The sequence below is a fragment of the Atractosteus spatula genome, chromosome 14 (genome assembly GCF_055471065.1).
Source record: "Atractosteus spatula isolate fAtrSpa1 chromosome 14, fAtrSpa1.hap1, whole genome shotgun sequence".
NCBI lineage: Eukaryota > Metazoa > Chordata > Actinopteri > Semionotiformes > Lepisosteidae > Atractosteus > Atractosteus spatula.
The window spans coordinates 14,024,973-14,052,307 of NC_142719.1; the positions used below are offsets into that span (position 1 = coordinate 14,024,973).

The 27,335-nt window shown below is 53.3% G+C and overlaps 2 protein-coding genes across 7 annotated transcripts in view; both read right to left on the reverse strand.

Moving 5' to 3' along the window:
- Positions 1 to 2,207: 2,207 nt before the first annotated feature.
- Positions 2,208 to 15,394, reverse strand: map2k7 (mitogen-activated protein kinase kinase 7). 2 transcript variants are annotated; one of them, XM_088932986.1, is made up of 12 exons: positions 15,263 to 15,394; positions 11,706 to 11,753; positions 9,069 to 9,213; positions 7,618 to 7,684; positions 7,028 to 7,141; positions 6,596 to 6,715; positions 6,191 to 6,298; positions 5,797 to 5,976; positions 3,429 to 3,509; positions 3,185 to 3,327; positions 3,050 to 3,095; positions 2,208 to 2,370 (listed from the first exon to the last, which is right to left on the reverse strand). In XM_088932986.1, exons 1-12 carry the CDS (start codon positions 15,384 to 15,386, stop codon positions 2,230 to 2,232), a joined length of 1,317 nt encoding a protein of 438 aa, XP_088789112.1. In that variant the 5' UTR covers positions 15,387 to 15,394; the 3' UTR covers positions 2,208 to 2,229. The 2 variants fall into 2 exon arrangements, with proteins under 2 accessions (XP_088789112.1, XP_088789113.1); XM_088932987.1 differs by lacking the exon at positions 11,706 to 11,753.
- Positions 15,395 to 16,762: 1,368 nt separating this feature from the next.
- The window catches only part of LOC148820710 (serine/threonine-protein kinase N1-like), a 47,811-nt gene continuing 37,238 nt past the window's right edge, over positions 16,763 to 27,335 (reverse strand). For all 5 annotated transcript variants that reach the window (XM_088933054.1, XM_088933057.1, XM_088933055.1 and 2 more), the window contains exons 10-22: positions 27,248 to 27,323; positions 25,863 to 25,992; positions 24,702 to 24,786; positions 23,897 to 23,988; positions 23,367 to 23,442; positions 22,066 to 22,157; positions 21,636 to 21,812; positions 21,082 to 21,144; positions 20,606 to 20,682; positions 20,366 to 20,508; positions 20,103 to 20,210; positions 19,693 to 19,773; positions 16,763 to 18,560 (exon numbers count right to left, since the gene is read on the reverse strand). In XM_088933054.1, the coding sequence (XP_088789180.1) occupies positions 18,357 to 18,560; positions 19,693 to 19,773; positions 20,103 to 20,210; positions 20,366 to 20,508; positions 20,606 to 20,682; positions 21,082 to 21,144; positions 21,636 to 21,812; positions 22,066 to 22,157; positions 23,367 to 23,442; positions 23,897 to 23,988; positions 24,702 to 24,786; positions 25,863 to 25,992; positions 27,248 to 27,323 (1,404 nt within the window). In that variant the 3' untranslated portion in view covers positions 16,763 to 18,356. The remainder of the gene's footprint in view (positions 18,561 to 19,692; positions 19,774 to 20,102; positions 20,211 to 20,365; positions 20,509 to 20,605; positions 20,683 to 21,081; positions 21,145 to 21,635; positions 21,813 to 22,065; positions 22,158 to 23,366; positions 23,443 to 23,896; positions 23,989 to 24,701; positions 24,787 to 25,862; positions 25,993 to 27,247; positions 27,324 to 27,335) is intronic.

Below are 27,335 nucleotides of genomic sequence, written 5' to 3' on the forward strand. Positions count from 1 at the left end.
GTCTTCTATTCTAACTGCCTTACTGGTGTACCTTCAATGAATTCTTTAAAGAAATCAAAAAAGAAATCAGGTGTTTGTTATTTTTGTGGGGGGAGGCGGCAGCAGCACAGAGCTTGAGAAGAGAGAGGAAACAAACAAAAAAAGGAGATACTGTAGAGAGAGAGGAGGAGAGTGGGAGTCTCCAGGCCGCTGTGACCTCTCTCTCTGCCAGAGACAGGCTGCCGCTCTCTCTCTCGAGGTGCTCATCTCTCACGGTTCTGCAACAGGCTGCTCCAAGCCCTCACTCCTGTTCCCTCTGCCCATGGACAGGGAGGCTGGATTAAACCCACAGAGCAGGAGATGGAGGAGACAGAGTCCGCCCTCCTGCAGAGCCAGGCTCCCGGGCTGTGCGATCGCCCTCCCACTGGAGCTCACAAGCTCCCCTGTCTTTCACATTCCCACCCAGTCCCTCCCTGTCTTCCGCAGGCAAGGTCAGCCCAGCTCGTCCGCAGCTCCGGAGGGGTATTCTCACCCTCCCGCACCGGGGCTCGCTCCAGACCACCTCTGCCGCAGCAGTGCCGCAGAGCGCCGAGTGGGACGCAAGCTCATTGTTAAAGAGCCAGAAAAGACAAAGAAAGCACATCCTGTACCGCAAACAGCGAAACATTTCACGACCGCACTGAGCAAGGCTGTACCAGGTCGGTGCCGGAGCAAGCAAGCGCTCAGAGCCCTGATGCAGACATGGGTCCCCAGTGTACTGACACAAGACACAGCTCTGCAGCAGAAACACTGCACCCCCTGACCCACACAACTGTTAGAGCTGCTACAGGTTCTGAAGGCTGTGTGACCAGCACTGTGTGTGAGTGAGATGGACAATCAGTGTAGAGGAGAGTGACCAGCTGTGTCTGAGAGAGCTGGACAATCACTGTAGATGAGAGTGACCAGCTGTGTGTCTGAGAGAGCTGGAGAATCACTGTAGGTGAGAATGACCAGCTGTGTGTGTGAGAGAGCTGGACAATCACTGTATGTGAGAGTGACCAGCTGTGTGTGTCTGAGAGAGCTGGACAATCACTGTAGATGAGAATGACCAGCTGTGTGTGTGAGAGAGCTGGACAATCACTGTATGTGAGAGTGACCAGCTGTGTGTGTCTGAGAGAGCTGGACAATCACTGTAGATGAGAGTGACCAGCTGTGTGTGTCTGAGAGAGCTGGACAATCACTTTAGATGAGAGTGACCAGCTGTGTGTGTCTGAGAGAGCTGGACAATCACTGTATGTGAGAGTGACCAGCTGTGTGTGTGAGAGAGCGGGACAATCACTGTAGATGAGAGTGACCAGCTGTGTGTGTCTGAGAGAGCGGGACAATCACTGTAGATGAGAGTGACCAGCTGTGTGTGTGAGAGAGCTGGACATTCACTGTATGTGAGAGTGACCAGCTGTGTGTGAGAGAGCTGGACATTCACTGTATGTGAGAGTGACCAGCTGTGTGTGTGAGAGCTGGACATTCACTGTAGAGGAGAGTGCCCAGCTGTGTGTGAGAGAGCTGGACAATCACTGTAGATGAGAATGACCAGCTGTGTGTGTGAGAGAGCGGGACAATCACTGTAGATGAGAGTGACCAGCTGTGTGTGTGAGAGCTGGACATTCACTGTAGAGGAGAGTGCCCAGCTGTGTGTGAGAGAGCTGGACAATCACTGTAGGCGAGAATGACCAGCTGTGTGTGAGAGAGCTGGACATTCACTGTAGAGGAGAGTGCCCAGCTGTGTCTGTGAGAGATGAACAATCACTGGCCTCTGTATACTCTGTATAACACAACCTGTCACAGACCGAGAGAGGCTGTCTGAAGACCCTGGACTGCTGGCCATTTCTACACTCTGTGTGTGCCTGTTGACAACCCCTGTCAAAGTGTTCTGTATAATTCCCCTGGATCTCCAGGTCATCCTTAAACAGATGACTTCATCCTCTGTGTGTACTGTCTATTGCACCATTCTGTTCGCTTTGGCAATCCTGGCGCCGCACTGACGTGCCTGCAAAGCTATCCGACACCTGAATGTCGAGCCTCTCGGCAGAGAGGAGAAACACCTGTCTGTATTATAGACCCACGCTCAGAGAGAGGACACAAGGATGAGTCTGCAGGTGTCTGTCCGTCTGTCTGTGCTCACTGCCACTCGGTCACCACCAGTGAGTGTCTGTCTGTCCGTCGGGTCCCACCCACCCTCCCTGTGCCTCTCTCCGTGTTGCCCCCTCCTGGCTACCTGCTGAACAGCGAATGCAGGTGCTGTTGGCTGTACAGCTGACTGGTGCGCGGTGACTCTGTCCGCTCCATCACCTCCTGGAACCAGCCCGCCACATCCACTTCCAGAACCTCATAGCGCCGGATAAAACTGTGTTCCTGTGCGAGACAGAGAGACACTGGGGTTAATACAGACAGTCCTGTACACTACCACTGAGAGACAGAGAGACACTGGGGTTAATACAGACAGTCCTGTACACTACCACTGAGAGAGAGAGAGACACTGGGGTCAATACAGACAGTCCTGTACACTACCACTGAGAGAGAGAGAGACACTGGGGTTAATACAGACAGTCCTGAACACTACCACTGAGAGAGAGAGAGACACTGGGGTTAATACAGACAGTCCTGAACACTACCACTGAGAGAGAGAGAGACACTGGGGTTAATACAGACAGTCCTGTACACTACCACTGAGAGAGAGAGACACTGGGGTTAATACAGACAGTCCTGTACACTACCACTGAGAGAGAGAGAGAGAGAGAGAGAGAGAGAGAGAGAGAGAGAGAGATGTCTACAGTATACGTCAATATTTTATAATATGTCTTTGTTGTAAATGTCTGTAATATGTCTGTAGATTTTAATTTACTTTTATTTTTTGTTTTGTTTAATGTAAATATCATTACTTTTATTTGCTTTGGCAACACTGATTGTACCCATTGGTCATGCTAATAAAGCACCTTGAATTGAACTGAATTGAATTGAGAGAGAGAGACACTGAGGTTAACACAGACAGGCCGAGTGGTGTGGAAAAAAAGACATCAGACACACTACTTACAAGCAGCTTGTGGTATTTTGGCCTTTTCCTGTGATCCTTTGTAAGGCTGTGAAGACAGAGGGAGAGACGGATCAGCACATCTGTCGCAGCGACCGACTGGCTGAACTGGTGCCGTGCGTGGGCCGGTCCCCTCACCAGTCTTTGACGAAGGACTGGAAATCCAGGGAGAAGCCCATGCTGAGAGGGAGCAGGGGAGGCTCTTCCTGGAGAACTTTGGTCAGCACCTCAAAATCCGTCTTGCAGTTCTTGTAGGGAAACTGGCCAGTCGCCAGCTCCACCTGAGGGGGTGAGGGACAGAGTGAGGTTCTGCACGTAAGCACTGCGCCAGACCAGCGAGACGAGCACAGAGCGAAGACAGGCTGAAGGAGGAGAGTCTCACCAGCGAGATGCCCAGACTCCATACGTCAGCTCTGATGTCGTAGTCTGGCTTGCTGGGGTCAGGGGGGTCTATCCTCTCAGGCTGAGAAAACATAGCAGGTCACACAGAGAGCACCCACACTGTACACACCGCAGGTCACGCAGAGGGCACCCACACCGTACACACACAGCAGGTCACGCAAGAGAGGACCCACACCGTACACACAGCAGGTCACACAAAGGGGACCCACACTGTACACACAGCAGGTCACACAGAGGGCACCCACACCGTACACACCGCAGGTCACACAGAGGGCACCCACACCGTACACACCGCAGGTCACGCAGAGGGCACCCACACTGTACACACCGCAGGTCACACAGAGGGGACCCACACTGTACACACCGCAGGTCACACAGAGGGGACCCACACTGTACACACCGCAGGTCACACAGAGGGCACCCACACCGTACACACCGCAGGTCACGCAGAGGGCACCCACACCGTACACACCGCAGGTCACGCAGAGGGCACCCACACCATTACACAGCAGGTCACGCAGAGGGGACCCACACCGTACACACCGCAGGTCACGCAGAGGGCACCCACACCATTACACAGCAGGTCACGCAGAGGGGACCCACACCGTACACACCGCAGGTCACGCAGAGGGCACCCACACCATTACACAGCAGGTCACGCAAGAGAGGACCCACACCGTACACACACCGCAGGTCACACAGAGGGCACCCACACCGCACACACAGCAGGTCACACAGAGGGCACCCACACCGTACACACACAGCAGGTCACACAGAGGGCACCCACACCGTACACACCGCAGGTCACACAGAGGGCACCCACACCGTACACACCGCAGGTCACACAGAGGGCACCCACACCGTACACACAGCAGGTCACACAGAGGGCACCCACACCGCACACACAGCAGGTCACACAGAGGGCACCCACACCGTACACACAGCAGGTCACACAGAGGGCACCCACACCGCACACACAGCAGGTCACACAGAGGGCACCCACACCGTACACACCGCAGGTCACGCAGAGGGCACCCACACCGTACACACCGCAGGTCACGCAGAGGGCACCCACACCGTACACACAGCAGGTCACACAGAGGGCACCCACACCGTACACACAGCAGGTCACACAGAGGGCACCCACACCGTACACACAGCAGGTCACGCAGAGGGCACCCACACCGTACACACCGCAGGTCACACAAAGGGCACCCACACCGTACACACCGCAGGTCACGCAGAGGGCACCCACACTGTACACACCGCAGGTCACGCAGAGGGGACCCACACTGTACACACCGCAGGTCACACAGAGGGGACCCACACTGTACACACCGCAGGTCACACAGAGGGCACCCACACCGTACACACCGCAGGTCACGCAGAGGGGACCCACACTGTACACACCGCAGGTCACGCAGAGGGGACCCACACTGTACACACCGCAGGTCACACAGAGGGGACCCACACTGTACACACCGCAGGTCACACAGAGGGCACCCGCAGCAGGTCACACAGAGGGCACCCACACCGTACACACCGCAGGTCACGCAGAGGGCACCCACACTGTACACACCGCAGGTCACGCAGAGGGGACCCACACTGTACACACCGCAGGTCACACAGAGGGGACCCACACCGTACACACCGCAGGTCACGCAGAGGGCACCCACACCGTACACACCGCAGGTCACACAGAGGGCACCCACACCGTACACACCGCAGGTCACGCAGAGGGGACCCACACTGTACACACCGCAGGTCACGCAGAGGGGACCCACACTGTACACACCGCAGGTCACACAGAGGGGACCCACACTGTACACACCGCAGGTCACACAGAGGGCACCCGCAGCAGGTCACACAGAGGGCACCCACACCGTACACACCGCAGGTCACACAGAGGGCACCCACACCGTACACACCGCAGGTCACGCAGAGGGGACCCACACTGTACACACCGCAGGTCACGCAGAGGGGACCCACACTGTACACACCGCAGGTCACACAGAGGGGACCCACACTGTACACACCGCAGGTCACACAGAGGGCACCCGCAGCAGGTCACACAGAGGGCACCCACACCGTACACACCGCAGGTCACGCAGAGGGCACCCACACCGTACACACCGCAGGTCACGCAGAGGGCACCCACACCATTACACAGCAGGTCACGCAGAGGGGACCCACACTGTACACACAGCAGGTCACTCAGAGATAAAATATTAACACTATGCACAATTTCCACAATTTTACTAACACCCAACACGCAGGTTTCTAATGTCCAAAACTGTTTAAGCACAGTTTACAGTATTATGGAGTGCAGAATTCACTGGCATACTCACCGCCATGTATGCTGCACAGCCAGCACTGCGGGTCTTGGCTTTGGAGTCAACCAGCCTGCCACTGATGCCGAAGTCACAGAGCTTGATCTGGCCCTTGGCATCCAGGAGGATGTTGGAGGGCTTGACATCTCTGTGGATCACACCATGCTTCTCCTTCAGATACAGCAGGGCCTTCACTATCTACACACAGACAGAGAGAGAGAACACACTTCTCCTTCAGATACAGCAGGGCCTTCACTATCTACACACAGACAGAGAGAGAGAGAGAACACACTTCTCCTTCAGATACAGCAGGGCCTTCACTATCTACACACAGACAGAGAGAGAGAACACACTTCTCCTTCAGATACAGCAGGGCCTTCACTATCTACACACAGACACTGGAGACACTCACGGCTACGGTCATCTTTCCCAGGATGCGCTCAGGGATGGGTCCCTGGATCCTCTTCTTTAGCTTCTCTGCACATGTCCCCATCAGCTCCATGGCAATAAACACGTCCGTCTGCACATGCAGTGAGAATACAGAGAGAAACAAACACAAGTTCACATGTATATATACTGTGTTAAGAAAGAGGAAAAGACCAAATGAGAGCAGTAGTTTCACATGGTGTCCAAATTTAAAATCTTAAATCAGGTCTGCAGGTCTCCACCTACCCCCCACTGTGCCTCTGCAAGTCTCTTCCTACCCCACAATGCCTGCCTATACCCCACCCACTCGTTTCAGACTCCACCCCCCAGGGCCAGGCTCCACCCATCACTAGGACCCATCTCTGCCCCCCCGGCGCCTGTCTCTGCTCACATTAGTGACGATGGCGCCATAGCACTGTATTATGTAGGGACAGTCGTGGCTCTTCAGAACCACATCCAGGTCCATCAGGATCCTCTTGTTCTCGTCCTTGTTGCCCGTCCGCCGCATTTGCTAAAACAATTGAAAGTAAAATCAAGCCTGACATCAGTCACCGATGTTACAAAGATAAGAATGAGAGCAACAGGATTCAGATTTATTCCTGTCAATTCTAATCTGGGGCTCTCAGACTGACTGTCTATCTCTCTCTCTCTCACTCACTCTCCCCAGGTGAAGGGCTCACTCTGTCTCACTTTCCCAAGCTGAATGCCTTTCCCTCTCAATCTCCCCCACAGAGATGGGCTGGCTCTCTCACTCTCACTCTCACTGAGCGTCTCATTCTCTCCCAGTGAGGGGCTCTCTCACTCCCAGCGTGTGTGTGCTGACCTTGACGGCGATGATGTGGTCGGTCTTCTTGAACCGCACTTTGAACACCTGTCCACAGGTGCCGCTGCCGATCTCCCCCTCGTTGATGAGGTCACTGACCTCGGCTGGGTACCTCTGGGGCGCACACAACAACGACATCATCAGAAACGAGCAATGATATCACAACGGCCCGTCAGAAACTGTCACCCATCTGCTCCGCACCGGCTCACCCAACCACAGAGATGCCAAACCAAACTGGCGCCAACAAAGCTTCTCGCAGCCAATCGATCAATTAATAAACCGATCAATCAATACCTGCCAGCTGGAAAATGCACAATGGCTACTGTCCAGCATCCCTATGGACAAAGGATGCGTCTAAACGCCACCAGACCACGATCAGCCATAATTCGGCCATCAACACGTCAGGGTCTCCGCAGAGCCCTGCTGGGGGCCGAGGGCCAACTGGAGACAAGACGAGGAGCCAAGACCCAAGGGAACATGCCGGGAGACACTTCCACAGGCCGAGACCAAACAGCACCCCGTCTCTCACATCCTGAGCCCTGCTGGACCAAAAGACCTGCTGTGCAATCGCAGGAGCTCCTGGCACTGACCTGGCCGTCGATCTTCAAGTATCCCGTCTGTTTCATGATCTCCTGCAGCTTCTGGTCGATCTCCGCACTGCGCGAGAGAGAGAGGGACAGCACTGCTCACCCAGAGCACAACACACTGCTGCACAGTACGGGATACACAGTGAGGGATGTACAGTTACTCTACAGATGATTTGGAGTTTGAAGATACAGAGGAGCTGGACTGAGTGTCTCTACAGATCTGAGGATGATGATGATGGGAGTGTTAATGTGAAGATACAGAGGAGCTGGACTGAGTGTCTCTACAGTTACTCTACAGGTCTGAGGGTGATGATGATGGAGTGTTAATGTGAAGATACAGAGGAGCTGGACTGAGTGTCTCTACAGTTACTCTACAGGTCTGAGGGTGATGATGATGGAGTGTTAATGTGAAGATACAGAGGAGCTGGACTGAGTGTCTCTACAGTTACTCTACAGGTCTGAGGATGATGATGATGGAGTGTTAATGTGAAGATACAGAGGAGCTGGACTGAGTGTCTCTACAGTTACTGTACAGGTCTGAGGATGATGATGATGGGAGTGTTAATGTGAAGATACAGAGGAGCCGGACTGAGTGTCTCAACAGTTACTCTACAGGTCTGAGGATGATGATGATGGAGTGTTAATGTGAAGATACAGAGGAGCTGGACTGAGTGTCTCTACAGTTACTGTACAGGTCTGAGGATGATGATGATGGGAGTGTTAATGTGAAGATACAGAGGAGCCGGACTGAGTGTCTCAACAGTTACTCTACAGGTCTGAGGATGATGATGATGGAGTGTTAATGTGAAGATACAGAGGAGCTGGACTGAGTGTCTCTACTGTTACTCTACAGGTCTGAGGATGATGATGATGGAGTGTTAATGTGAAGATACAGAGGAGCTGGACTGAGTGTCTCTACTGTTACTCTACAGGTCTGAGGATGATGATGATGGAGTGTTAATGTGAAGATACAGAGGAGCTGGACTGAGAGTCTCTATAGTTACTCTACAGGTCTGAGGATGATGATGGGGTGTTAATGTGAAGATACAGAGGAGCTGGAATGAGAACCTTTATCTTCTTTGATACATCCAAAGTACAGTCATGGGTTAAAAGGAATGAGCTCCCCCTGAACAACACTTTGATCCATTCTAAGATTTGCTAATGTAGGGCTTTTTCAGAAAAAGAGGAAAAAAGAGCAGATAGAGAACAACTTTATTTAAACCTCACTTCTGTCTACTCACATTTAGTTAAAATTATAATCACAACATACCCCATACATGTTCTGGTTTATTCAAATACGCTACATCTGATTGTAAAACCTGGAGTGGATCAACCTGCTGTGTGCTGGGAGTCTGAATGACGACACTGTAAAACCTGGAGTGGATCACACTGCTGAGAACTACCAGGCCTGACTTTGAGTCTAGTTCAGGTGCAAGTACCCAGGTGAATCTTACTTCTCCAAGCTCTTCTGCAGGCTGTAGGGGGGAGTGGGTAGAGTCAGCATGTGGCGCGGGCGGCTCGGGTGGGAGTGGTGCTGGGGGGAGCTCTCTGATGATGACGACCGACTGCCCCCGTCATTGGCCAGGGGGAGCTGGAGAGCTGGGGAGAGAGAGGGAGAGGCAGCGGGGGGCGAAGGGAGGGAGGTGGGGACGGGCAGCAGGAAGACAGGCAGGAAGTGGGGTTTTAGGGAGAGACAGAGCACAGCCTGTCAGTCAACAGATCAAACTTGTCCTTCAGTTCCTTACTCAGCTCGAGAAACACCATCTGCAACAGGACACTGTGCGAATCTGATTATATTCTCAGTAAATAACTAATTAAGATCACAGTAAAGTCAGTCCACTCCAACCTGGAGAGTCTCAAGACTGCTCTGTCAGTGGAGTCTGATTTAATTATCAGTTAGTAATTAATACAGCTCACGGTACAGTCAGTCCAGTCCAGCCTGGAGTCTCAGACTGCTCTGTCAGTGTCAGTGTGAGTCTGATTATAATCTCAGTAACTAATCCAGCTCACAGTACAGTCAGTCCAGTCCAGCCTGGAGAGTCTCAGACTGCTCTGTCAGTGTCAGTGTGAGTCTGATTATAATCTCAGTAACTAATCCAGCTCACAGTACAGTCAGTCCAGTCCAGCCTGGAGAGTCTCAGACTGCTCTGTCAGTGTCAGTGTGAGTCTGATTATAATCTCAGTAACTAATCCAGCTCACAGTACAGTCAGTCCAGTCCAGCCTGGAGAGTCTCAGACTCCTCTGTCAGTGTCAGTGTGAGTCTGATTATAATCTCAGTAACTAACCCAGCTCACAGTACAGTCAGTCCAGTCCAATACAGTATGGAGTACGGCTCTGTTAGTAACAGTATGAGTCTGATTATAATCTCAGTAACTAATCCAGCTCACAGTCCGGCCTGGAGAGTCTCGGACTGCTGTCTGTTAATCTTTGTATTAAAAGGCAGTTAAAAGAAAACTGAACTATTAAGTAAAACAAAAAATAAATTAGCAGTGAGTGTTAGCATGTCCCAGCATGCACCAGGCGATCTCAGCTCAGTCCGCGAGGATGCAGTTACACAGCGCGCGAGAACTCTGCCACCCCAACCTCTGAACGCTCGTCAAGAGGTCCCCGTTTCCATAAGGGTCACTCTGAGAGGGAACAGGAGGCACTTCTTTACCCGGACGGTGGTGGGAGGGTGGAACAAGCTGCCGAGCCATGTGATCAATCTCTTGACCACTGCTTTTGTTCCTGACAGCCTCACTCTTTACTGAAACCACAAACTGATTGCTTGACACACACTTAGTAGACAGAATAACTAGCTTTCTCAGCTGACCCAAGGGTGGGTGGGGGGTGCATATGTGTGCTGCACAGCACTCTGAAGACCACTGCGTACAGGACAGCCCAGTACGGGTGTGCTGAACCCTGTGCAACGCGCTCAAGCCCATCCCCCCCAAGGCTACAACAGGGAGACTCCTCGACCGCTCTGTGCTCCGCTTCTCCGCCCTGGAGCGCCGGCGGCTCACAGGGAGCTCGTGCAGAGCCGCGGCCAGGCCCCGAGCTGGCAGTCTCGCTTCTCGGCGACTCCCGGCGCAGATCTCAGCAGAGCGAGGACACGGTTAGTCAGTTAGTCAGCGCTGGCAAACACCGGCCCCCGGTTACGCCATGACACCCATCGTTTGTCGGCAGAGTACAGTCGCGCGCAAACAGGACGAGGGTACAGCCGCAGAGAGCCAACGAGAAACCGGACAGCTCCTGCGCTCGCCAAGGGGAAATCCAATCCAGACAGAGGGAGAGAGAGAGCTCAAGGCACAGAGGGGCGGCGGGCAGGCAGGTGACGCGGAGTTAAGACGCGTCTGTAGGGCGCCATGCACTGCTGTGAAGCTGACATGCTGAGTGTCTCGGCAATACAGCAAACCAGGGGTTAATACCAACACGCACACTAGTCCCGCCACTGCACCCACACATAGACAGGGGGCGCCAGAGAGGAGAAAGAATGAGGGAGGGGGACTGAGGGATGGTCTGGACAGAGAGAAGGACAGAAAGGAAGAGAGGAAGAGTGGAGGAACAGCTGGAGTGAGGAATTAGCTATACTGAGTGGAGCTGGAGGAACAGGAGCCCACAGAAGGCAGCAGTGCAGCTCTCAATACTACAGACTCAGTTCTGCAACAGGATTGGGCTGCACTGCAGATAGCAAATAAAACTGAGGAATGTATCTCAGGCTGGACGGAGAGAGAGAGAGAGAGAGAGAGAGAGAGAGAGAGAGAGACAGGCTGGACGGAGAGAGAGAGAGAGGGAGAGGGAGAGGGACAGGCTGGACGGAGAGAGAGAGGGAGAGGGAGAGAGGGACAGGCTGGACGGAGAGAGAGAGGGACAGGCTGGACGGAGAGAGAGAAAAAGAGAGAGAGGGACAGGCTGGACGGAGAGAGAGAGGGACAAGCTGGACAGAGAGAGAGAGAAAGAGAGGGACAGGCTGGACGGAGAGAGAGAGAAAGAGAGGGACAGGCTGGACGGAGAGAGAGAGAAAGAGAGGGACAGGCTGGACAGAGAGAGAGAGAGAGAGAGAGGATATAGGGCTGCAGTGGCCGGAGTGAGGGATGTATTGAAATGGTACCTGCGCGCTGGGAGGGGGCTGGAGCGGGACTGAGCTGGATCACGATGACTGGACAGGGAGAGGAGAGAGAAGACACACACATTACTGTACACACTGCTGCACAACTGTATATACTGCCACACACATTGCTGTGCACACTGCTGCACAACTGTACACATATTACTGAGCACACTGCACGCACTGTCCACTCTGCTATAACCAGCTGGACACACTGTCCACTCTGCTATAACCAGCTGGATGCACTGTCCACTCCCACACACACTGTCCACTCTGCTATAACCAGCTGTTCACACTGTCCACTCCCCCACACACTGTGCACACAGCTACAGTGCAGTCCCTAAGTATTTGGACAGTGACACAATTTTGGTTGTTTTGGCTCTGTACTCCAGCACACTGGATTTGAAATGAAACAATGACTATGAGGTTAAAGTGCAGAATGTCAGCTTTAATTCGAGGGGATTTACATCTACATTGGGTGAACCACATAGGAATCACAGCCCTTTTTATACATAGTCCTCCCATTTCAAGGGACCAAAAGTAATTAGACAAGTGGCTGCTCAGTTTCTGTGTGTCGTTACATCGTTAGTTCATGCACAAGAGACCTAACAAAAGGTCTTGAGTTGATTCTAGATGTGGCATTTGCATCCGGAGTCTGTTGCTGTTGTCTCTCAACATGAGGACCACAGAAGTGTCAATGCCAGTAAAACAGGCCATCATGAGGCTGAAACATCAGAATAAATCAATCAGAGACATAGCCAAAACATTAGGTGTGTCAAAATCAACTGTCTGGTACATTGTTAGGAAGCAAGAACGCACTGGTGAGCTCAGCAATAGCAAACGACCTGGTAGACCACGGAAGACCACAGTAGTGGATGACAGAAGAATACTTTCACTCGTGAAGAAAAACCCCTTTTCGACTGCTGAACAGATCGAGAACACTCTCCAGGATGTAGGCATAGATGTGTCAAAGACTACCATAAAGAGAAGAATACACCAGCATAACCTCAGAGGGTTCACCACAAGATGCAAACCACTGGTAAGCCTCAAAAACAGAAAGGCCAGTTTATAGTTTGCTAGAAAGTACATAAAAAAGCCTGTAGAATTCTGGGACAAGGTCTCATGAAGAGATGAGGCGAAGATTAACCTGTATTGGAGTGATGGAGATAGGAAAGTGTGGAGAAAAAAGGGAACTGCTCGTGATCCAAACCATACCACCTCATCTGTGAAACATGGTGGAGGTAGTGTCGTGGCTTGGGCATGTACGGCTGCCAGTGGAACCAGTGGAACAGGCAGTCACATCACCAGTAAAGACAAGTGAGCCAACAGCAGCAGCAGGATGAATTCTGAAGTGTACAGAAGCATCTTATCTGTTCAAATCCAACCAAATGCCACAAAACTCACTGGACAGCGCTTCACCTTGCAGCAGGACAATGACCCCAAACATACTGCCAAAGCAACTATGGGGTTTTTCAGGGCCAAAAAGTGGAATGACGTTGACTGGCCAAGTCAATCACCCAACCTGAATCCCACTGAGCATGCATTTCACTTACTGAAGACAAGACTGAAGGCAAAAAGCCCCCGAAACAAGCAGGAACTGAAAATGGCTGCATTACAGGCCTGGCAGAGCATCACCAGGGAAGTTACCCAGCTTCTGGTGATGTCTATGGGTCGCAGACTTCAGGCAGTCATCAGCTGCAAAGGATTTGCCACAAAGTACTAAACATGACAATTTTATTTAAGATTATGTTAATGTGTCCAATTACTTTTGATCCCTTGAAATGGGAGGACTATGTATAACAAAGGCTGTGATTCCTATGTGGTTCACCCAATATAGACGTAAATCCCCTTGAATTAAAGCTGACATTCTGCACTTTAACCTCATAGTCATTGTTTCATTTCAAATCCAGTGTGCTGGAGTACAGAGCCAAAACAACCAAAATTGTGTCACTGTCCAAATACTTAGGGACTGCACTGCTATAAACACCTGTACACACTGTCCACTTTCATACAGACTGTCCACACTGCTATAACCAGCTGTACACACTGTCCACTTCCATACAGACTGTCCACACTGGTATAACCAGCTGTACACACTGTCCACTCCCACCCTCACTGTCCACTGGGCTATAACCACCTTACACACTGTCCATTTCCATACAGGCTGTCCACACTGTTATAACCAGCTGTACAAAGTCCACTTCTATACACACTGTCCAGTGCTTTAACCAGCCGTACACTATCCAATTCTGTACACGCTGTCCACCCTTCTATAAACAGCTATACACACTGTCCACTCTGCTATAACCAGATGTACACACTGTCCACTCTGCTATAATTAGCCGTATACATTTTCCACTTCCACACACTGTCCACTCTGCTATAACCACCTATACACACTGTCCAGTCTGCTATAACCAGCTGGATACACTTTCCACTTCCACACACCGTCCAGTCTGCTATAAGCAGCTGTGCATAATGTACAGTGCTACACACTGTTATAATGAAATATACACACTGTATATCCACAGACAGCTATGCACACTGCAAACTACAGCATACACAGTTGGAATCACCGTGTGCACCGCTTTACATCACTTGTACACACACAGCTACTCTCGCAGTGACCCCACGAGTAAATGCTGTTTCTACAATCAGCAAACCCAGCAGGCGGGATAGAAGAAACAACTCCTTCGGTGTGTTCATCTATAATTGTGGTGCCAGTGTTTTAGCTCCTGTGTCTACTATCCTACTGTGCGTTTCCCACTGAAGGATTCTGTTACTTCCTCAGTCTCCTGTCCTATTGCACATGTAGAACTGAGGGATCCTGTCCTGTCTCCTGTCTCTCCCTGTCCTGCTCTGTGCATATCAGTAAACTATGGCACTGTCAGACAGACAACCACGTTTCACGTGCCGAATGACTACTTTCCATTTCAGATGACCGACACACGCAAGCCAATCCAAACACACGGGTTTAGAATCCCGACACTCTTCTGCGGAGTGAAGACAGCTCCTCCACCTACAGACCTTCTCAAACACACGCCTGCGAGACAGGAGCTGACACTCGTACGGATGTTTTCACGCGTCTTGCTGAGCTTTGTGCTCAAGTCCAAGACAGAAGCTGCAACGTAACTTAACCCGTCACAAGGTCGCGCCACGGCGGTCCCGTCACGGCTGCGGTGTTTACAGGAGGCGACAGGGCCGCCCTGCCGCTTCCATGGTCACATTTGAAACCACTAAGCCCGAAAATGAAATGAAACTGAAAAAAAAAAACAAGAAACCGGACAGCGACGCGACTGGACGACCAGGCACAGAGCCGCGGCCTGCAGGTCCGAGTCCAGACCCGCAAACCGGAGACGAACTTCACTCGTGTCCGCTTCAGGTCCCGAGTTACCGGACCCGTCCGGCACCCAGGGTCCGGCGGGCGCTGCGGTTTGTGTAGAAATGTCTACAGATTTTCGATCTCCCCTCCTCCTCGTTCCCCTCCCTCTCCCCGTCCCTGTCCCGAATTCCTGCCGACCCCCACCACCGCTCCCGGCTCTACCGGCTCCAAGACTCACTGGGTCGGGGTCGGGCACGCTGCGGGCTCATATCGATGTTGAGGTCGATGCGCCTTCGCGCTTCTTTATTCTCCTGTTTTAGTTTCTCCTCGATTCGGGAGAGTCTCTGCTCCAACGACGACATTTTGGAAAAACTGAGAGGTACCATCGAGTGCGCACAGTCTCTCCGCAGTTTTCCCCTTCGGTGATACAGCTAGAGCGACCCTTTGTGGCATGCTGGGATAGAGGATGACTGCACTACTAACTATCCGGTGCCATAGATATCCAGACTGTGTAGCTTTTACGAACCGCCAGAAACAACCCTCATGATAATGATGACGATAAATACAATGATACTGACATTATGAGAGGAATGCACTCTACTATTGTGGAGACAAATAAACACTGTATTGGGGTATTTTGTACTGTTTAAAATAAGAGTAATATGCCGTGTTAGAGCGCCTCACGTGGTCATGGAGGACTGAGAAAATCAACATATTTCGTGGATTTTTTTTCAGAGTATAATTATAGAACACATTGTATCTATAATCATTATTATTAGTGCTGTTGTATCACGGATGAAATTTTTTCAGAATTATGGGGAAAGATATTGTCACTCCACAGAGGCTGTTGACAGTATGTGTGAGAGGAGAGACACAGACAGGAGACTGTGGACTGTATGTGTGAGAGGAGAGCTACAGACAGGAGACTGTGGACACTGTGTGAGAGGAGAGAGAATACAGACTAGAGACTGTGGAACCAGCCTTCTGTGAATGCTGCATAAATCCTGCATGAACCCTTTGTGAATTGTGTAAGTCCCATGTGAACCCCCTGTGAACCCTGAGTAATCCTGCCTGAACCTCCTGTGAACCCTGAGTAAATCCTGTGTGAACCCTGCATAAATCCTGCATGAACCCTGTGTAAATACTGTGAACCCTCTGTAATTCCTGTTTAAATACTACATGAACCCTCTGTAAATACTGTGAACCCCCTGTAATTTCCGTGTAAATACAACATGAACATCTGTGAACCCTGCATAAATCTAGCTTGAAACCTGGTAAATCTTGCAATCCCCTTGTGTATCTTGTGTAAATGCTTTGTAAACCCCGTGTGAACCCTGTGTAAATCCTGTCTGTGCTCTTTGTGAACCCTGCATAAATTCTTTGCACCTTACTTAACTCCGGCCTGAATCCTCTGTGAACCCTGCATGAATCCAGCCTGAATCCTCTGTGAACCCTGCATGAATCCAGCCTGAATCCTCTGTCCACATGAACCCCATGAACTGCACAACTGGCCAAGGTTAAATGAAAACAGTCCAGGAAACAGGAGACCTCCTCTTGGAAGGGTTTCAATAAGATCCCATTATTGGGGGACAGTTTGGTACAATGCTGATTTTGGGGTGACATGGATCTTTGGTTCACCTGAGACTCCTGAGACTGTTTGCTGTATGTTTTCTCAGTGACACTAAACACACTTGTGTAAGAAAAGCCCTTTATAAAAAAGATACATTAAACAGTAAAATTAAGAGTAAAAATACAAATTTAATCATTCAGTCCTTCACTACTTCCACAATGTTTTTTTCTGCATAATGTACTCGGTATAATTTACACAACTTTGTTAATATCATCATTAATATTATTTTAAATCCTGAAACTAAAATTTCACTTACTGTAAAGTAATAACAACAGAGCTTTTCAAACCTTCACAAGCTCCACATGAACCGGACCTTCAGAATCGGGTCTGGAGTGACCACTCCTTCTCCACGTGAACCAGACCCTCAGAATCGTGTCTGGAGTGACCACTCCTTCTCCACATGAACCGGACCTTCAGAATCGGGTCTGGAGTGACCACTCCTTCTCCACATGATCCGCACCTTCTTCACATGAACCGGACCTTCAGAATCAGGTCTGGAGTGACCACTCCTTCTCCACGTGATCCGGACCTTCAGAATCGGGTCTGGAGTGACCACTCCTTCTCCACATGAACCGGACCTTCAGAATCGGGTCTGGAGTGACCACTCCTTCTCCACGTGAACCTGACTTTCAGAATCGGGTCTGGAGTGACCACTCCTTCTCCACGTGAACCGGACCTTCAGAATTGGGTCTGTAGTGACCACTCCTTCTCCTCGTGAACCGGACCTTTAGAATCGGGTCTGGAGTGACCACTCCTTCTCCTCATGAACCGGACCTTCAGAATTGGGTCTGTAGTGACCACTCCTTCTCCTCATGAACCGGACCTTCAGAATTGGGTTTGGAGTAACCACTCCTTCTCCTCATGAACCGGACCTTCAGAATCGGGTCTGGAGTGACCACTCCTTCTCCTCATGAACCGGACCTTCAGAATCGGGTCTGGAGTGACCACTCCTTCTCCACGTGATCCGGACTTTCAGAATCGGGTCTGGAGTGACCACTCCCGATCCCGGCTGGTTGTGTCTCCTTCATGTCCTGCTCATCCGCTCTGCTTGATAACCCCCCCCCAGTTCACACACACGTACTAAAAGCATTTTAAAAATATAATTAGAGGGACTCGTTCCTCCAGCGCTGCAGGCTTCAGTCTGCAAACCTCTCGCTCTACACATGCCAGCCCTGCAAGACGGCTCTCGAAACATTAAGGCTTCGGTCGGTGCTACAGCCCCACCCCTCACCATCTCTATCACAGTATAACCGGAAGTCTCTTGCTCCTCCTCCTCTCTCTCAGTGTTTAGAGTGCCTCGGTGAGGCGGAAAAGGCACACTGCATGCCCACCAGCCTACCACACCCCGTGCTGCTCAGTTCCCGCCTCCCTCCTTCATTGAGGACCCATGCCACACGAGCTGCCACGCCAGGGCTGGGTCTCTGCTCGAACCCTGTCACCTTTCCCTCTCTCCTTCTTTGCAGCTCGGCCTGCGCGTGGGAATATGTCATTCCAGAGAGTCCGCTGAACTTATCCACATCCTCTTGTCCGGAGAGGGAGAGGGACGAAGGCAGTGCGCAGGGAAGCAGAGGAGGGAGCGCTCCGGGAACAGTCCAGGGTCCAGGCGTCCAGGGGCAGACGCACAGCCCAAAGTCTCCCTCAGTCGCAGCGCCGAGACGGACAGGCAGGCAGACAGCGCCCCCTCTGTCCAGGCGCAGCAGGGCTAGCAGAGGTCGGAGACGTAGTCAAAGTCCTTGAAGCTCTCCTGCTCCTTGCGGGAGAGCGGGCGGGGCTCTCGGGGTGGGGTCAGGGTGGGCGCCTCCGTCGTGAACTCCTCGTCAAAGTTGCTGACGTCCTCCTTCCCCACGATGGAAGGCACGAAGGGCGGCTTCACCTGCCGTTGGAGCAGCGCCTCCCAGTCCACCCCCTGAGAGAGAGAGACAGGTTAGACTCAGCACCTCCCAGTCCACCCCCTGAGAGAGAGAGAGACAGGTTAGACTCAGCACCTCCCAGTCCAACCCCGAGAGAGAGAGAGACAGGTTAGACTCAGCACCACCCAGTCCACCCCCCGAGAGAGAGAGACAGGTTAGACTCAGCACCTCCCAGTCCACCCCCTGAGAGAGAGAGAGACAGGTTAGACTCAGCACCTCCCAGTCCAACCCCGAGAGAGAGAGAGACAGGTTAGACTCAGCACCACCCAGTCCACCCCCCGAGAGAGAGAGACAGGTTAGACTCAGCACCTCCCAGTCCACCCCCTGAGAGAGAGAGAGACAGGTTAGACTCAGCACCTCCCAGTCCAACCCCGAGAGAGAGAGAGACAGGTTAGACTCAGCACCACCCAGTCCACCCCCCGAGAGAGAGAGACAGGTTAGACTCAGCACCTCCCAGTCCACCCCCTGAGAGAGAGAGAGACAGGTTAGACTCAGCACCTCCCAGTCCACCCCCCGAGAGAGAGAGAGACAGGTTAGACTCAGCACCACCCAGTCCACCCCCCGAGAGAGAGAGACAGGTTAGACTCAGCACCTCCCAGTCCACCCCCCGAGAGAGAGAGAGACAGGTTAGACTCAGCACCTCCCAGTCCACCCCCCGAGAGAGAGAGAGACAGGTTAGACTCAGCACCTCCCAGTCCACCCCCTGAGAGAGAGAGACAGGTTAGACTCAGCACCTCCCAGTCCACCCCCTGAGAGAGAGAGAGAGAGGTTAGACTCAGCACCTCCCAGTCCACCCCCTGAGAGAGAGAGACAGGTTAGACTCAGCACCTCCCAGTCCACCCCCTGAGAGAGAGAGAGACAGGTTAGACTCAGCACCTCCCAGTCCACCCCCTGAGAGAGAGACAGGTTAGACTCAGCACCTCCCAGTCCACCCCCCGAGAGATGGATGGAGCCAGGAGGAGATAAGAAATAAAGATCAGCGAGGGAAGGCGTGATGTAGAGAGATCCAGGCAGTGGACACACAAACCCGGAGATAGGGAGAGGTTAGACACCAGAGGGCAGAATGAGGGAGAGCTTACAGACAGCGAACAAGGATGATGAGAGAGAGCTAGACAGTGAGATGCTTACCCTGAAGAAGGGCTGCTTCTTCACATCATCGGCATCCCTCTCAGTGGAGCCCAGTCTGCGCTCTGGGTTCCTCCGCAGGAGCTGCACACAGACAGTACCCACAGTGCATCAGTGGGACGACACAATAATCATTAGTGGACCACGGCCACCCCCCACAGGCCAAGAGGAGGTCCAGCTGTGTGGCTCAAGCCCATAACAGAAACAGCTGGATGAGATCCTGGGACAAATCCCTGGCAAGCAAACTCGGTGCGCTGAACAGCGTCTCCTCATCTCTGACCTTTTGTTCAGTTCTTCTAATGGGTTCTCGTTTAATAAGAAACACGACCGCAGGAGCTGGTGTGTGATTTGCCTTTTCTTAGGTGGCTGACGGCACAAAGCCGGCCTGTGGTTGGCTGAGGGGAGAACCTCACCCGTCTCATGATGCCAATGGCCTCGGTGGAGAGGAATCGTGGGTAACGGACTTCATCATTAACGATGCTGTCGAACACCTCCTCCTCATCGTCGCCTGGGAAAGGAGACTGAAACACAGGCAGGGCGTCGGTACGGTTGTAATTCCACAGACTGTTAAGCCACGACAGTTCCACGCAGTATGTTAATAACGCCGAAAACGACAAAAAGATAGATGAGCACAGAGACCCGAATGCCGTGACGACAGAAACAAACGGCCCCTCACCTCGCCCACCAGCATCTCGTACACCAGCACGCCCAGCCCCCACCAGTCCACCGCCCGCGTGTACGACGTGTCAGTCAGCACTTCGGGGGCCAGGAACTCCGGGGTCCCGCAGAACGTACTGGTCCGGTCGCCGTAGCCCATCCCTGACGCAGAGAGGGGACAGCAGTGAGGGACAAGCCAGCTGACAGGACAGGACACACTGGCTGTCGAACCGAGCGACATGGCCAGGCGCGCACACACCTTCTTTACACAGGCCGAAGTCCGCAATCTTCACATAGCCCTCCGTGTCCAAGAGCAAGTTGTCCAACTTCAGGTCCCTGAGGAGGAGAGGAAGACACCGTGAGGGACAGCGGTGACAGAGGCAGGAGACTGAGGGAGAGGAAGAGTGTGAGTAACAGCAGTGAGAAGAGAGAGGAGACTGAGGGAGAGGAAGAGTGTGTGACAGCAGTGAGAAGAGAGAGGAGACTGAGGGAGAGGAGGAGGAGGAGAGGAAGAGCATGTGTAATAGCAGTGAGAAGAGAGCGGAGACTGAGGGAGAGGAAGAGTGTGTGACAGCAGTGAGAAGAGAGAGGAGACTGAGGGAGAGGAGGAGGAGGAGAGGAAGAGCATGTGTAATAGCAGTGAGAAGAGAGCGGAGACTGAGGGAGAGGAAGAGTGTGTGACAGCAGTCTGATGGTGACGTGAATGAGAAACAGGGAGGGAATCTTAGTACTCACCGGTACACAATCTTGTGATCGTGCAGGAACTGCAGCCCCAGAACCACACAGGCCGCGTAAAACCTGCAGACAAAGAAGAGAGCCCAGTGAGAGACACCCACACAACCCAGACACAGACCCAGAGACACCCACACAACCCTGACGCAGACCCAGAGACACCCACACAACCCAGACGCAGACCCAGAGACACCCACACAACCCAGACGCAGACCCAGAGAAACACCCACAGAACACAGACACAGACCCAGAGACACTCCCACACCCACACAACACAGACACAGACCCAGAGACACTCCCACACCCATACAACACAGACACAGACCCAGAGACACTCCCACACCCACACAACACAGACACAGACCCAGAGACACTCCCACAATACAGACACAGAGACAGAGACAAGAGCCTAGTGAGACACAGACACTCACACAATACGGACACAGAGACAGAGACAAGAGCCTAGTGAGACACAGACACTCACACAATACGGACACAGAGACAGAGACAAGAGCCCAGTGAGACACAGACAGACACAGACAACGGGATGTACTGACACAGCGCGCGTCTCTGTGAACACATCGGAGTGAATGTGCATCATGAGGTCGCCCCCTGCAGTGTACTCCATCACAAAACACACGTGTTCCGGCGTCTGGAAACACGCAAACAAGTTCACCAGGAACGGGTGACGAGAGCTGTTCACTGTCTCAAATATCCTCTTCTCACACATCAAACTGAGAGAGAGGAAAGAGGGAGAGAGGAGGAGGAATCAGAGGGAAACACAAACATGTATTTAGTATGTGCTTAAAATGATACATTTTAAGTATCGAAGTACTATAGCAAGACTGTGTTACTGTGTGCCCTGTCCCGGGCCAGGCTGGTGCAGAGCCGCTCACTCTGAATTGACCTGGCTGCACAATGATGGCGCCCTGCAGGCCACTGTGTGTGCTACAGCAGGGTAGCTCGTCCAGAACGAGAAGATCTCACCTCTCAACCTCGTCTCTGGCCACGATGTCTCCCTTCTTCAGGGCCTTGATGGCGTACATGGCACCCGTCTTCTTGTACTCCGAGAGCAGCACCTGGGACAGGCCAAGCACACACACTCAGTCCCACACCCCCTGTCAGATCCACTACAGCAGACTGTGTGTGACTGTCCCCAGAGCCCATTGTCCAGACAGATCCACTACAACAGACTGTGTGACTGTCCCCAGAGCTCACTGCCCAGACAGATCCACTACAGCAGACTGTGTGTGACCGTCCCCAGAGCCCACTGCCCAGACAGATCCACTACAGCAGACTGTGTGTGACACTGCCCAGACAGATCCACTACAGCAGACTGTGTGTGACTGTCCCCAGAGCCCACTGCACAGACAGATCCACTACAGCAGACTGTGTGACTGTCCCCAGAGCTCACTGCCCAGACAGATCCACTACAGCAGACTGTGTGTGACTGTCCCCAGAGCCCACTGCCCAGACAGGTCTACTACAGCAGACTGTGTGTGACTGTCCCCAGAGCCCACTGCCCAGACAGATCCACTACAGCAGACTGTGTGACTGTCCCCAGAGCTCACTGCCCAGACAGATCCACTACAGCAGACTGTGTGTGACTGTCCCCAGAGCCCACTGCCCAGACAGGTCTACTACAGCAGACTGTGTGTGACTGTCCCCAGAGCTCACTGCCCAGACAGATCCACTACAACAGACTGTGTGACTGTCCCCAGAGCTCACTGCCCAGACAGATCCACTACAACAGACTGTGTGACTGTCCCCAGAGCCCACTGCACAGACAGATCCACTACAGCAGACTGTGTGACTGTCCCCAGAGCTCACTGCCCAGACAGATCCACTACAACAGACTGTGTGACTGTCCCCAGAGCCCACTGCACAGACAGATCCACTACAGCAGACTGTGTGACTGTCCCCAGAGCTCACTGCCCAGACAGATCCACTACAGCAGACTGTGTGTGACTGTCCCCAGAGCCCACTGCCCAGACAGATCCACTACAGCAGACTGTGTGTGACTGTCCCCAGAGCCCACTGCCCAGACAGGTCTACTACAACAGACTGTGTGACTGTCCCCAGAGCCCACTGCCCAGACAGATCCACTACAACAGACTGTGTGACTGTCCCCAGAGCCCACTGCCCAGACAGATCCACTACAGCAGACTGTGTGTGACACTGCCCAGACAGATCCACTACAGCAAACTGTGTGTGACTGTCCCCAGAGCCCACTGCCCAGACAGATCCACTACAGCAGACTGTGTGACTGTCCCCAGAGGCTGGCCTACCTTCCCAAAATGGCCACGGCCCAACACTGCAATCAGCCGGAAGTCCTGTAGGCAGAGGGGGGCTCTCTTCTGCTTGCTGGTGGGGCAGACAGACACACGTGCAGGTCAGACCAGGAGAGGTAGGGTACACACACATGCGTGCGCACACACACACACACACACACACTCCTGGGGAGAAGCAAGCAAGGGCGACCAAGCTGCATGGCCTGTGCTGCTCTTCCCAGAATCACCCTTGTTCGTTTCTGACATGAGCGGGTTACTGCTGCTGCCCCTCTTTCCTTGTCTGGTGCGTTAGACCCCAGGGTTCTGAACTGGGCCAGAACGGACCCTCCACCACTGGCCTGACTGCACTGCAGACTAGAGCTCCAGACGAGCCCTGCCTGCTGGTTCCGGCCCGTCTCACTCACTCACACACACACACACACAAACACACAAACACACAAACACACAAACACACGTCATCCACCGGCTCAGGGGTGCAAGAGCCTCGTTCTCCGAGCTGGCCTGCCCCGAGGCCTGCTGGGTAATACCTGTTCTGAGAGCTCTGGGAGGGCGTCCGGGCCGGCCGCTCCCCGGCAAGGCTGGGCGGGGACAGGGGTTCGACAGCAGGCACGCGCTCTCCCTGTGGAGGAGGAGAGAGACCTTCACAACAACGCAGCAGAACGGCTTGCGGCTGGAGGTGAATTTCCTGCCCTCTCCTCTCCGCCTCACCCTGCCCCCCCCCCCCCGGTGCTCGTTAGTTTCCTCGCTAATGAATCCGGTGGTCACGCTGGCCGAGCCATCTGCCGGCTGGCCTTGCGGGGAGGGGCTGCGTGTTAATTACTGCCGGCTCTCTGCACCAGCACGAGTCTCTCTCGGCGCCCCCCCTCCCCCTCGGAGTGTAAATATTCCGGCCTCGTCAACGACGAGCGCCGACGAGCTGCGAGAGAGGCCGGCTGCATCGCGGTCCGAACCCCGATTTTACCCTGGCCTTACCCTGATTTTACCCCGGCCTTATCCCGGTCTTATCCCGGTCTCACCCCGATATGACCCCAGTCTTATCCCGGTCTCACCCCGATATGACCCCGGTCTTACCCCGATATGACCCCGGTCTCACCCCGATATGACCCCGGTCTTATCCTGGTCTCACCCCGATTTGACCCTGACCTAATCTTGGTACTACCCCGCGGGGTCTTACCCTGATTTTACCCCGGTCTTATCCAAGTCTTACCCATATTCTACCCCGGTCTTATCCTGGTCTCACCCCGATTTTACCCCGGTCCTTTCCCGATTTGACCCCGGCCTTACCCCGGTCCTACCCCAGCCTGACCCCGGCCTGACCCCCTGCCCGCTCACCGGGGTGTGTGGCTCCGAGTCTCTCCGGGGCTCGGCTCTCAGAGGGGAATCGCTGTCCAGGCTGAGCTTCTCCACCGAGATCTCCCTGGAGCAGGAAGACACACGCACTCGGTCACCCGCGCTGACCACTCACACTCCGGCTGTCCGCACGGGCATGTGAGCAGAGCGGTCAGTGTGGTCAGTACAGTTACCAGGTGTTGTGGGAGTGTGCAGAGTGGTCAGTGTGGTCAGTACAGTTACCCGGTGCTGTGGGAGTGTGCAGAGCGGTCAGTGTGGTCAGTACAGTTACCCGGTGCTGTGGGAGTGTGTGGAGTGGTCAGTGTGGTCAGTACAGTTACCCGGTGCTGTGGGAGTGTGTGGAGTGGTCAGTGGGTCAGTACAGTTACCCGGTGCTGTGGGAGTGTGCAGAGCGGTCAGTGTGGTCAGTACAGTTACCCGGTGTTGTGGGAGTGTGCAGAGCGGTCAGTGTGGTCAGTACAGTTACCCGGTGCTGTGGGAGTGTGTGGAGCGGTCAGTGTGGTCAGTACAGTTACCCGGTGCTGTGGGAGTGTGCAGAGCGGTCAGTGTGGTCAGTACAGTTACCCGGTGCTGTGGGAGTGTGCAGAGCGGTCAGTGTGGTCAGTACAGTTACCCGGTGCTGTGGGAGTGTGCAGAGTGGTCAGTACAGTTACCCGGTGCTGTGGGAGTGTGTGGAGCGGTCAGTGTGGTCAGTACAGTTACCCGGTGTTGTGGGAGTGTGTGGAGCGGTCAGTGTGGTCAGTACAGTTACCCGGTGTTGTGGGAGTGTGCAGAGCGGTCAGTGTGGTCAGTACAGTTACCCGGTGCTGTGGGAGTGTGTGGAGCGGTCAGTGTGGTCAGTACAGTTACCCGGTGTTGTGGGAGTGTGTGGAGCGGTCAGTGTGGTCAGTACAGTTACCCAAAGCTGTGGGAGTGTGTGGAGCGGTCAGTGTGGTCAGTACAGTTACCCGGTGTTGTGGGAGTGTGTGGAGCGGTCAGTGTGGTCAGTACAGTTACCCGGTGTTGTGGGAGTGTGCAGAGCGGTCAGTGTGGTCAGTACAGTTACCCGGTGCTGTGGGAGTGTGTGGAGCGGTCAGTGTGGTCAGTACAGTTACCCGGTGTTGTGGGAGTGTGTGGAGCGGTCAGTGTGGTCAGTACAGTTACCCAGAGCTGTGGGAGTGGGCATTGGGGCTGTAGGTTCCTGTGCTATTGGCTGTAGGTATTGCCCTCCTCAGCAGTCTGACCCAGGTGGCGATGTCAATGTTCATCTGTCGAGCCCGCAGGAACGCCTTGCCTACACAACACAACAGTGACACAACAACACCCCGTCACATACACATCAGGACACTGGAGTCGCACAACAACACCACAGAGACACAACAACACCCCGTCATATACACATCAGGACATTGGTGTCGCACAACAACACCACTGAGAGACAACAACACCCTGTCACATACACCTCAGGACACTGGAGTCGTACAACAACACCACAGAGACACAACAACACCCTGTCACATACACCTCAGGACACTGGAGTCGTACAACAACACCACAGAGACACAACAACACCCTGTCACATACACATCAGGACATTGGTGTCGCACAACAACACCACAGAGAGACAACAACACCCCGTCACATACACCTCAGGACACTGGAGTCGCACAACACCACCACAGCGACACAACAACACCCTGTCACTACACATCAGGAGACTGGAGTCGCACAACACCACCACAGCGACACAACAACACCCCGTCACTACACATCAGGAGACTGGAGTCGCACAACAACACCACAGAGACACAACAACACCCCATCACATACACATCAGGAGACTGGAGTCGCACAACAACACCACAGAGACACAACAACACCCCGTCACATACACCTCAGGACACTGGAGTCGCACAACACCACCACAGCGACACAACAACACCCCGTCACTACACATCAGGAGACTGGAGTCGCACAACAACACCACAGAGACACAACAACAACCCATCACATACACATCAGGAGACTGGAGTCGCACAACAACACCACAGAGACACAACAACACCCCGTCACATACACCTCAGGACACTGGAGTCGCACAACACCACCACAGCGACACAGCAACACCCCGTCACTACACATCAGGAGACTGGAGTCGCACAACAACACCACAGAGACACAACAACACCCCATCACATACACATCAGGAGACTGGAGTCGCACAACACCACCACAGCGACACAATAACGACCCGTCACAAAACAAAAGGAGTGCATGTCACCCTGACACCAGGAACAGCGCCGTGCCCACCTCTGAACTGGATGACACAGGCGCTGGGTCTGTGTCTCCATCACAGGCCTGACCAGGCAGGTCCAGGCAGCTCAGCAATGGAGGGTTACAGAATCGCAATAGCAGATCCAGCCACCAGATGGTGCTAAAGTAGAGAGTAAAGCCCCTCTCCCTGATGCTTTGACATTAGGACTACAGGGCTCCACGGGTTCTGGTATGTGGCTAGCCTGACGCGCACACACGCACACTTGCTCTCTCACCCTGCTGCTTGGAGAAGACCTTCTTCTGCCTCTGCAGCTTGGGGATCCTCTCGATGACGGGGTTGAAGAACCTCACCTGAAACCCACA

Excerpts from the sequence above, each read along its gene's own strand:
- map2k7 (XM_088932986.1), bottom strand. The coding sequence starts at position 15,386 with ATGTCGTCGTTGGAGCAGAGACTCTCCCGAATCGAGGAGAAACTAAAA. Across the intron at positions 7,142-7,617 it reads ACTTGAAGATCGACGGCCAG|AGGTACCCAGCCGAGGTCAG; the intron begins GTCAGTGCCAGG and ends TGTGCGCCCCAG. Across the intron at positions 3,096-3,184 it reads CAGTCCTTCGTCAAAGACTG|CCTTACAAAGGATCACAGGA; the intron begins GTGAGGGGACCG and ends CTGTCTTCACAG.